Here is an 11,709-nt window from a genome sequence, read left to right on the forward strand (position 1 = left end):
GGAGATGAGAACCAGTGATGGGTGCATTCTGCATTTGCAGTTGATGGGAAGAGTGTGGGGAAGCTTTGAAGAGCTTGACTTGGTCGGAGTGGGGGAGAGGCTGTGGAAGGGGCTTTTCACATTGGTCCCCTCCATGCCCCTGCCTGATCGTCCTCCTGTCCCGCTTCTGCCTCTGGCTGCCTCCCCCATCTCCCCCAGTCCCACCTGTCTCTGCTCAGACCTTGAGCCCGGGGATTCCTGGGCTGGCCTGTCCACGCTACTCTTTTTTTTTTTTTTTTAATTTATTTGGCTGCATCAGGTCTTCGTTGCTCCACAGCTTTCGAGGTCTTAGTTCCCTGACCAGGGATGGACCCTGCATCCCCTGCTTTGCAAGGTAGATTCTTAACCACTGGACCACCAGGAAATCCTGTGTCCACGCTACTCTTGCTTACGTCACTCCCTTTTTTTTCTTTTTTCCAAACAAATTTTACCTATGTATTTATTTTTGTCTGTGCTGGATCTTCGTTGATGCGAGGGTTTGCCTCTAGCTGTGGTTCTTGGATTTCTCACTGTGGTGGCTCCTCTTGTTACAGAGTGCAGGCTCCAGGGCACGTGGGCTCGGTAGTTGTGGCTCCCGGGCTCCAGAGCACGCATTCAATAGTTGGGGTGCGTGGGCTTAGTTACCTTGCAGTATGTGGGATCTTTCTGGATCAGGGGTTGAACCCGTGTCTCCTGCATTGACGGGCAGATTCTTTACCACTGAGCCACCAGGGGAGCCCCCTCCCTTTATTTCTTTTATGCTTTTAGCACAGGTTTACCTATCTGTCTGTCTGCTTCTTTGTTGATTTTCGGGAGGCTGGCGATCTTCCCCATCAGGTCACCGGCTCCCTGAGACCAGAGGCCGCCATTGTCTTCACTCTGCTCTACTTGGGTCTCAGTGTGGTTGTGCACTGAGCAACCGCTTCATGCATATTTGCTGGGTTATGAAATCTGCTCCCGGCTTCCTCAGAGCCCCGAGCGCCACCATGAATACATGGTAAGTGCCAGTAAATACCTGAGGATTGATTTCATGCAAGAAGGAAGGGGGTGGCCGATTCGATTTTTGAGTGAAAGTTGGCTGGATGCGGACTCAAGGGATGGCGGGAGGTCGGGGCAAGGGCAAGTCAGAGAAGGGCTTTGGGGTCAAATAAGAGCACCATTGCCAGTGGGCAGCAGTCACTAGGTGCTGACCAGCCTGACCCCCTCCCACCCACTCTCCACTAGCCTTTTGGGGACAGAGAGTGACGTGAATGGACGGCTTGACCCATAAGCCTCTGCAGTTTCAGCCTGGAAATAGGATGTCCTCATCAGGATGGCTGATAAAGGATGTAGAAAATGCACGAGAGGAGGGGTTCTGCTTGAAAAAATAGTTTGAGAATTATTTCATGCAGCAAATGTGAAGTAAGCGAAACACTTAACCTACCCTCTCTGGGGACGCCCCCCAGACTCTGTCTGTCCTCAAAGTCCCCCCCAAGGACCCTGGATCCCTAATCAAGGGATTGAACCTGCTCCTCCCTCCAGCCTTTGTTTTCGAAGTTTCTTACAGGAATCGGATCCTCTATAGGTGGGAAGAGACCATCTGCGCTGGCTGTGATTTGCAGACTGTCACAGGGCCAGCCAGCCCCTCAGAGCACCGTACTGCTCTGTCAAAATGCTTCAAAGATCCACCATTTATCTTTGGGAGATGGAACTCTCTGGAAAACTCCATCTCTGTTTGCGGTTATGTCTGGGTAGCATAATCACTTTAAATATTTCTTTTTCAACCCAAGAGCGGGATCCCAAAGGGCTTGGAAGAAACAGAACGCTGAATTTCATTACTAAATGGATGGGGGTTGGAAGGTCAGCCTGAGGTCAGCTGCCACCATGTCTAACGTTCCCCCCGCCAACACCCCCACCACCCCCACCGTTCCCTGTAGGTCAGGTTTGAGCAAGGCCCTGGGAATGGTTCCAGGCTGGCTCTCTGCCCGGGGACAGGAGTATGTGCTAGAAGCTGGTCTGGCCATCTGTGGACTGGAAGTGAGACAAGGCCTGGACTCTTGGGGATGCGTTTCCACGGCCACTGCCTTTCTTTTGGCTCTAATCTTACCCCAGAAGCGGCACACCTTTCATTCTAGCAGGTGAATAAAAAAGGCGGGGACACAGATGAGATGCTTGCTTGTACTTTATTGCAGGAGTCAGGCAGGGCTGGTGGGGATGGAGTGAAAGGAGCATCCGGGGAGTGGCAGGGGCCTCGGCAGGTGGAGATCTTCAGCTTCTGAATCCTAAGCACACTCTGGGCTTTGTATTATTTTCATCTAAAACAAACAAACAAAATCCCCAATACAATAGTGAATGAAAATGTCAAAGCCAGACCCAGAAACTTTAATATCATCTAAGAGCTTCAGTATTTGTGGGAGGAACTAAGCTTGGATTATTTCTCAGAAGCTTCTCTAGTTTTAATTTTTTTAATTAAAATTTTTTTTGGCCACCCTGACTAGGGATTGAACCCATGCCCCTTGCAGTGGAAGCTTGGAGTCTTAACCACTGGGATGCCAGGAGGGTCCCTCAGGAGCTTCTTTAAAAAAGATAAGATGGCTGTGCCTGCTTCCCCAGGGACATTTGCACTGTGATTCTCCTTTCTGGATTAGAAAAGTGTCCCCAAAGTAGGGACTTCTCAGGTGACATAGTGGTAAAGAATCTGCCTGCCAATGCAGGAGACAAAAAGATGTGGGTTTGATCTGTGGGTTTGGAAGATCCCCTGGAGAAGGGATAGGCTACCCACTCCAGTATTCTTGGGGCTTCCCTGGTGGTTCGGATGGTAAAGAATCTGCCTTCAATGAGGGAGACCTGGGTTCGATCCCTGGGTTGGGAAGATCCCCTGGAGAAGGGCATGGCAACCCATTCTAGTATTCTTGCCTGGACAATCCCCATGGAGAGAGGAGGCTAGTGGGCTACAGCCCATGGGGTCACAAAGAGTTGGACATGACTGAGTGACTAAGCACAGCAGAGCACCAGTATTCTTGCTTGGAAAATTGCATGGGCAGAGGAGCCTGGCAGGCTACAGTCCATGGAGTTGCAGAGTTGGACATGACTGATCAACTGAGCATGCACGCATGCCCCGAAGTGGGTGACACTGCAGCCCAGGGATGCGGGCAGCAGTTGCGGAGGGAGCCGTGTACCATGAGCTCTAACATGCTGTCCTTGGCCTTCGGGGAGAGGGTGTCTATCAGCGTCTTCAGCTGACTTGTTGCCTCTTTCATGTCTTCGTCAGGGCTGAAAGGTTCCAGGGTAGCCTCATAGCTGGAAGGTGTTCCGGCGATGAGGTTTCCCAAGACATACAGAAGGCTGGGGCAGACCTCTGTGGATGCTGGAGAACAGAGAGGAGAGAGCCCCTGTATCCATGCCCGTGTCTAGACTGGCCAGCTCCCTGCCGGGGCCTGACCCAGATGCACACAGCTGGGCCTGTCCACAAGAGCTAGTGGCCCTCTTACCCCCAGCCTGGAGGGTGACGCTCCGAGCAATTGGCTCTTTGGCGCCAAGTGGATGCCTTCTGGGTTGTGGCCAGCTTTTTGTGGCTTGCCTGAGCCTTCCTTGCGCGTCCTGGGTTGCAACGGGCAAGGTGCTACCAGCTCTTAATCTTAGAGTTCCAGGCGGAGCTCTGAGAATAGAAGCTGCTGATCTGAGGTGTTTTTTTTTTTGGTGTGGTGCGTGGGGGCTGGGGAGAAGCCACAAAGGATTTTGGCTCCCACCGGAAACATGCCTCTTACTGATGGTTAGTGATGGTCTGAGCCCACGTGACAAAGTCAGGCTCTGGCAGGAAGAGGCACTTGTACCCGCCAAGCGTGAGCCCCCGAGCCTGGCCCGGAAGGGACATCCGCTGTGGGTGCTGGGCCTGTAGGCTCATCCACCCGCAGACACACCTCTGCCCCTATTCCTAGTCCCACCCCCATGTTCCTTTCATCTGAGGGCGCCCCCTTTCATGCTCTCTTTTTAGGTCCCTGCCCCCAGGATCATGGGGCTTCCCAGGTAGCTTAGTGGTAAAGAATCTGCCTGCAATGCAGGAGATTGCAGGTTCGATCCTTGGGTCTGGAAGATCCCCTGGAGAAGGAAATGGCAACCCACTCTAGTATTCTTGCTTGGGAAATCCCCTGGACAGAGGAGCCTGAGGGCTACAGTCTATAGGATTGCAAAGAGTCAGATACGACTTAGCAACTAAACAACAACAATCCCGGGATCATGGGGAGAATCACCATGCCCAGCTCTCTGTTTGCCCTGTCTTCCCATTGAGTCTTAAATCCCTGTCCTTGACTTCGTCACCTTGTGTGCAAACTCCCTTTCCTGAACTCCGAGGTTCCACCCAAAGTGGTCACTCCAAGTCAGACCCTCTCCAGAACTTAGATACCTGTTTTGCAACTTACTGTGTCATCAGGCAAGTTACTTTATCTTTCTGTAGCTCAGTTTTCTCATCTGAAAAATGGGGGATAATGTCCCCACTTCATAGAGTTGTTGTAAGAATGAAAAGAGATAATATGTGAATGAGATTCAGCACAGGGATGGGCACAGATAAACCTTAGAGCTTATTACCGGTATTATATGTGCACACACACGGACATACAAACACATCCCAGACCCACCACCTACGTATTTCACCCTGTCTTGGTGGGCTGCACCTGGCGCTAAGATCTAATTAACGTACATTTCAGTCCAAATGATGTTACTTCCCCTTTAAAACAGGCATCTCTGCACCGTACTTGTTCCTGCTGCCTCTTGGTCTCTGTTTCCTAACTCCCCCGCCACTCCCCAAGGTCATAAAACTTCTCTCTATTTTTCTTAGGGAACTTTGAAAGTGAAGAAGTTGGAATGTGTTTACATTTTTTTGTTGTTGTTGTAGGAGTAGAAGAGACAGATAGGGAGTAAAAAGCAGCCAAGTAACCCAGTTCCCAAAAGATCAGGGGCTTCGAGGAAGATGGGATCCACATCCCCTGCCCCATCACTCTCCTCTTCATGACAGCTGCAACTCTTCAGAGACTCCTAATCCTTTTTGCAGAGGACAAAAAAATGTTTAGAAATCTCCATTCTGAGTTGGCAGTTTCCAAAGGGAAGAACCCTATCTAGAATATTCTTCTCTGCCCAGAATGGGAGACCTTGCCTGGGGTTGGGTTTCTTTGGAAGCCATGAGGCTCCTTCCAGCCCCTTTGGCTACCAGGGTGATGTGTTGACCCCAAACCTGGGGGTCTCTTGGCATTTCGGGGTCTGTCCAGTCCTGGGCTTTGGGGAGCTCGTTAGTTACTCCTGTTCTGCTGGTCACTGCGTCTAGGTGGGATCTTCTCCATCTCTGCACTTCTGAGGTTGTTGGATATGGAAGATGGGGTCTTTTACATGTTTCATCACAGCCTCAGGGCTCTGCCTAAATTCCTAAGATGGGTTTGTTTGCCAGACCCAGCTTCCTGGCTGGAAGTCAGTATTCCCAGGCTCTCCCAGCAGCCACACAGAGAACATGGACAGCTGCCCCCTCTCCTGGGCAGTGCTGGGAGAGTTGCTGAGGCTGGCTTGGGGTGGAGGACTCTGGATACTTACCAGGTCTGCAGAAGAGAGTCAGGGTGACCAGGACGATGGCGATGGTGAGCTTCATGGTGGGCAGGAGGCTGGTGGGGAAGGCTCTGGCCCTGTCTCTGGATCTGGTCTCATGGGTGATGTGCCCACTGGGATACCTTCTTATACTCTCCTGCAGTGGGGAGGGCAGGCCATGGGATCCACTTACGGGATCACATTGTTTACTTGGGCATCAGCTCGGTGGAAAAAGTAAATATTCTCGTTTCTCAACCCAGTTTCTGTCCCCAGTGAAACAGAGCTCACACAATGGGCCACCTGGGCGAGGGGAACCAGAGTCCAACGTGGAGGCAGTAAGAGTGCCTGAGTCATAGGCTTTGGAGAGCTGGCCGCCTTTGCTTCTCCCTTCGGACCTGAGTGCTGGGCAGTGCAGATGGACAGACAGCAGAGCCCGCCTGATCCTATCGTCCCAGGAGAAACTGAGGCCCAAGGCCCCATACCAGTGGCGGTGACAGGACTAAGACTGGGGTTTCCTGATACTCCAACGGGCTCTGCTCCAAGGAAGTGGCTGGACTTCAAGCCTCTGGAGTCATGCGGTCCAGAGTGTCTTGTGGTCAGACTTGGGCGAGACCCTGGACTGAAGCATGTTGACAGATTAAGTTCTCCAGAAACCTAATGCCCAGGTTGGGTTGGAGGACTCACTGTGCCAGCCGGGTCTGGAGTCCTGCCTTCCTGATGACAAATCCATGGGCGCTTCAGGCCTCATAGCACTTGACCTCTTCATGGCCTTAACCTCTCACCATTTCCTTCTTGAATTGTTCTCTCTCCTATGCTCCCACGACTCTCTGCTTTCCTGTTTTCCTCCCTGGCCATCCTTGTTCTTTGAATGTTGATTCTTTATTGACCGAGCTCCTGTGTTGGTGGCTCCAGGCTGTGACCGTGGCCCCTTCTGACACCATGTCAGTGGCAGCCTCCTTTCTTCTCCAAAGCCTGTGCCTTAGAACACAGGCCTCCCCGACTCAGAGTCACCTCCTAAATGGCCTTCTGCCTCCTGGCTCTTCCTCCTTGGCCATCCTGGGAAAGGCCACTAGAATGATCTGTCTAAAGTCTGCTTATCGTATCCTCCTCCTTCTTGAAACACTTTTAAAGCTGCCTTGGGCGGATGCGATAAAATTCAAGTGCAACTTATGAGGCCCTTGTCCACTGGCCCTTGCTTACCATTTGAATCTCATTCCTCTGCTCTTCTGCGTGGAATCTTTTTTTTTTTTCCAGAATAAATTCGATAACAGAATTGTGGACTTTTCAATTTACTTATCAAACTGCTGCTGCTGCTGCTGCTAGGTCACTTCAGTCGTGTCCAACTCTGTGCGACCCCATAGACGGCAGCCCACCAGGCTCCTCTGTCCCTGGGATTCTCCAGGCGAGAACACTGAAGTGGGTTGCCATTTCCTTCTCCAATGCATGAAAGTGAAAAGTGAAAGTGAAGTCGCTCAGTTGTGTCCGACTCTTAGCGACCCCATGGATTGCAGCCTACCAGGCTCCTCCATCCATGGGATTTTCCAGGCAAGAGTACTGGAGTGGGTTGCCATTGTCTTCTCCAAACTACTAGAAAATTTAATTTTACATAATTTATAAAGTCTCCACATCACTATCCTAAACTTCATTTAATTTTCACTTAAGTTTCTGTTTTAAATTTATTTTTACTTGATTGATCAATACTTTACAGTATTGGTTTGATTTCTGTCATACATCAACATGAATTAACCATAGGTGTACATATATCCCCTCCCTCTTGGATCTCCCTCCTACCTCTCACCCATCCCCACCCCTCTAGGTTATTACAGAGCCCCACTTTGAAAAAAGTGGTTAGATGCCATGAAGTTGGTGGCCATGCCTTAACCGTATGCGTGTGGTCAGGCCGGAGAGCCTCTTCGATCCTTGTCAAGGGGAGTGCTAACCTTCTCTCATTTCATACAACACTCCTGCATGGAAATTTAACTGTCTTAGTATATGCTGATTTGGGAATAGTCCTTGTTTTTCTCCATGCCTTTTTACCTTTGTACAAGCTGTGCTTCTTGCCTGGAACACACATCTGCCTTGTCTTCTCCAAATCCTATCTGTATTTCAAAATTCGATCAAATGTTCATTCATTCATTCATTAAGTGCCGAGCATCTGCTGTGTTCCAGGCACTGTGCTAGGAGTTGGGAGTTGGCAGAGACATGGAGCAGCCCTGCCAGGAGCCCCTTCAAGATGAACTTGCCGCCGAGCTGCGAGGAGTGAGGTCAGGAGCAGCCAGTGGCCAGTCCCTGGGGGTCTCTCCAGCCCCTGGGGGTCTGCCCCAGCTGCAGGGAGCTGCTGAGCCCAAGGTCACACCCTCCCTGGGGTGCAAACAAGGAGGGCACGTCGGTGCCATGTTGGACAGCTCCTGCAGGTAGTCCTTACTCCAGAGCACCCGCCTGGCTGGCCCAGCCTTTGCCAGGCCCGCACGGCCTGCAGGCCAGCTTCCCCTGCGGCCCAGCCCAGCTTCCGCTTGCTTCCCTTCACAGTTATTGGTCCCTAGTAATAATCTCGTACCCCAAACTCCACCTCAGCATCTGCCGTCAGGACAGTATTAACCCACGGCAGGGAAGCAAGCATAAACTGAGCGGGCCCAGGTCAGCGGGGGCCGACGTGGAGCTTCACTCTGGTGGGAGGACAGACAACAAGCAGATGGTGAAGCAAATGAGACACTCACGATGTGCTAAGCACTGGGGAGAATGAAGTGGACACCATGGTGGAAAAGGAGAGGGAGACTGCTTTGTAGGGGGATGGGGTGGTCCTCTCTGAGCAGGTGAGACCTGCAGGGGTAGAGCGTCTGGGCAGCGTCTGAGACATCTTTAAATGTTCTTAAATGACTGGTATTAAATACCTTCACAGTGATGAGCCTCTATCACCAGTGTCCACCACCACACCTCCTTTTATCTTGTGAAGCTGAAACTCTATATCTGCTAAACAGCAACTGCCCACCCCACCTCTCCCAGCCCCTGGCGACTACTGTTCTACTGTCTGTCTCTATGATTTCGACAAGCCTGAGTACCTCATAAAAGTGGAATCATGCAATATTTGTCTTTTTGTGACTGGCTTATTTCACACAGGAGAACATCCTCAAGGGTCATCCATTGTGGCTTATTGCAGGTTTTTATTTCCTCTTGGAGGGGAATATGATTCCATTTTATGTCTGGATCACATTTTGCTTATCTGTTCATCCATCAATGGACTCTTGGGTTGTGCCCTCATTTTAATCATCCCAGTGCTGCCATGAACATGGATGTACAATCTGGAAGGTGTTCATAGGGAGTAGCAGGGTTTGATTTCCCTTTTCTTTTTTAAAAAAATTTTATTTATTTATTTGGTTGAGCCAGGCCTTTGTTGCAGCATTCAGGATCTTCAGTTGCAGCCTGTGAACTCTTAGTTGCAGGAGGGAGAAGGGATCTAGTTCCCTAACCAGGGATCAAACTCAGGTCCCCTGTATTGAGAGTGTGGACTCTTAGCCACTGGATCACCAGGGAAGTCCCTGATTTCCTTTCGGAAGAGATGTCGCTGACTACTGCCCTGAGAGGGAGGGATGGAGTGATGGAGCAGCTCAGCGAAAGGGATGGTGGGTTTGGACCAGCTGATGGCAGTGGGGTGAGGATGTGAGAGACACAGAGACAGGCTTGATGCTGGATAGATTAAGATGGGTGGGAGAGGGATGCATCTGGGTGAGCCTGACTGGTTTCTGGCTAGGGCACCGAGTACCCAGGGGCTATTTCCTGATCTAGAGGAGACTTGGGAGGAATAGGATACGGGAGGGAATCAGTGGGAAGCCTTCTCGAACCTTCGGTGCCTGTCAGCAGTCACTCTTGCTCTCAGCCTCTACAGCCCTCTGTTTTGTGCCCACTGCCCAGGGCTTTAACTTTGTGGTTCTTTACTTGTTCTAACCTTGTACAGAATGTTTGCTAAACAAGAATCCGTGTGGCATGAATTGATGAATGAGTCCTTGTCAGTTTGTGAGAGGTACAGGCTCAGAGGTGCCTTAATACTGTTACAAGCATAGGTTCTGAAGTAGCCACCATGGGGACTCATGGAGTAAAGTACTGTGTAGTTGAAAGATCAGGAGAGAAAGCTTTTCTGAACTGATCATGAAATGATCTCTGAGGCAGGCTACAAAGGGGAAAAACAAACAGGCAAACAAAAACCAAAAACAAGGCAGAACAGAGTAAAAAACAGAAAATAACAGCAAAACAATTCACATAGATCACTGCTTGTATACGCAGAGGACGTCTGTGCACGTGGGTGGTGCTGGCTGTTTCCACAAAGTGGATGAGGGGACCCAGAGAATGAGACTTCATTTATAAGCACTTTGGTGCCCTTTGAATCTGGAATTACATAAAGATATTATGAATACAAAACAATTTTTGAAAAAGGGAAGACTAGGTCTGACACTTGCTACCACGTGGATGAACCTTGAGGATGTGACGCCCAGTGAAATAAGTCAATTACAGAAAGATACATACTGTGTGAGTCCACTTACACAAGGTATGGAGAATAGTCAGATACACAGAGACAGAAAGAAGAACGCTGGGTGCCAGGGGCTCAGGGGCGGGGGACTGAGAGCTAATTTTGTCTGATGGGGACAGAGTCTCAGTTTGGGGTGATGAACTGGAGGTGGATGGGGTAATGAATACACAGCAGTGTGTGTCTAATTCTACTGAACTCTATGCTTACAAATGGTTAAGATAGCAAAGTTCATGTTATATGTGTTTTGCCACAGTTAAAAATAATTTAAAAGGGAGAGAACAGGATCCAGAATGAGCCTGTCTGAGTTGACTCCCAGACACATGGCTTACCAACTTTATTATCTTGGGCAACGTACCTCACTCCTCTCTGCCTCCATTTTCTTGTCTGTAGGATGAACATTCCTTGGTAGTTCAGATGGTAAAGAATCTGCCTGTAATGCAGGAGACCCTGGTTTGATTCCTGGGTGGGAAAATCTGCTGGAGAAGGGCATGGCAACCCACTCCAATATTCTTGCCAGGAGAATCCCATGGACAGAGAAGCCTGGTGGGCTATAGTCCCTGGGGTCTCAAAAGAGTCAGACGTGACTGAAGCAACTGAGCACGCACGCGAGATACACATTAAGGGCTGCCTAGCATGGAGAAAGGAGAAGGCAATGGCACCCCACTCCAGTACTCTTGCCTGGAAAATCCCATGGATGGAGGAGCCTGGTAGGCTGCAGTTCATGGGGTCGCTAAGAGTCGGACACGACTGAGCGACTTCACTTTCACTTTTCACTTTCACGCATTGGAGAAGGAAATGGCAACTCACTCCAGTGTTCTTGCCTGGAGAATCCCAGGGATGGGGGAGCCTGGTAGGCTGCCATCTATGGGGTCGCACAGAGTCGGACACGACTGAAGCGACTTAGCAGCAGCATGGAGAAAATGCTCTGTGAATATTGGCAAGTATTATACTGGCCTGTCTCCATGTTGAAGGCACAAGAAGAAGTCCATCAGTTTGAGTTTCCTTGTTCAACTCTACACACATGATTCTGGGGGACGCAGAAGACCTTGGGTAAAGCATGCTGCCCACCTTCCTGACCTGGCCCCAGGGCAAGGGTTGATAGGCAAGGTTATGTGATGAATAAAGAGAAGTTCTGAGATCCCCTTATAGGTGAGCCATGTAAAGAAGCTTAGTAGCTCAGATGGTAAAGAATCTGCTTGCAGTGTGGGAGATTTGGGTTCGATTCCTGAGTTGGGAAGATCCCCTGGAGAAGAGAATGGCTACCACTCCAGTATTCTTGCCTGGAGAATTCCATGGACAGAGAAGCCTGGCAGGCTAGAGTCCTTTGGGTTGTAAAGAGTAGGACATGACTAAGCAACTAGCACTTTCACTTTGGGCTTTCCTGGTGGCTCGGACAGTAAAGAATCTGCCTGCCCATGTAGAAGACTCCGGTTTGATTCCTGAGTTGGGAAGATCCCCTGGAGAACCCTAACCCTAACCCTAATCCACTCCAGTATTCTTGCCTGGAAAATTCTCCAGTGGGTTGCCGTGCCCTACATTCCTTGGTAGTTCAGGTTGGTGAGCTCTGATCAGTGCCCCTTGGGGAGTCTGCCCAGGTGCCCACTTAGAGGTCTGATGGGGGT

The 11,709-nt window shown here is 50.3% G+C and overlaps 1 protein-coding gene and 1 non-coding gene across 2 annotated transcripts; both read right to left on the reverse strand.

Annotated features, from left to right (window-relative positions):
- Positions 1–2,161: 2,161 nt before the first annotated feature.
- Positions 2,162–6,910, reverse strand: SCGB1A1 (secretoglobin family 1A member 1). The gene is made up of 3 exons (XM_086383507.1): positions 5,575–6,910; positions 3,177–3,364; positions 2,162–2,312 (listed from the first exon to the last, which is right to left on the reverse strand). The coding sequence occupies exons 1-3, from the start codon at positions 5,627–5,629 to the stop codon at positions 2,280–2,282; spliced, it is 276 nt and encodes a 91-aa protein (XP_086239633.1). The 5' UTR covers positions 5,630–6,910; the 3' UTR covers positions 2,162–2,279.
- A 491-nt stretch (positions 6,911–7,401) lies between these two features.
- Positions 7,402–7,527, reverse strand: LOC147342045 (U6atac minor spliceosomal RNA). The gene has a single exon (XR_015158218.1). It is a non-coding gene; the product is annotated as a U6atac minor spliceosomal RNA (small nuclear RNA).
- Positions 7,528–11,709: the final 4,182 nt, after the last annotated feature.

Source organism: Bos grunniens, chromosome 29 (assembly GCF_055505025.1).
Source record: "Bos grunniens cultivar Pamir isolate PY7600 chromosome 29, Bosgru_T2T1.0, whole genome shotgun sequence".
In the NCBI taxonomy this organism is placed as follows: domain Eukaryota; kingdom Metazoa; phylum Chordata; class Mammalia; order Artiodactyla; family Bovidae; genus Bos; species Bos grunniens.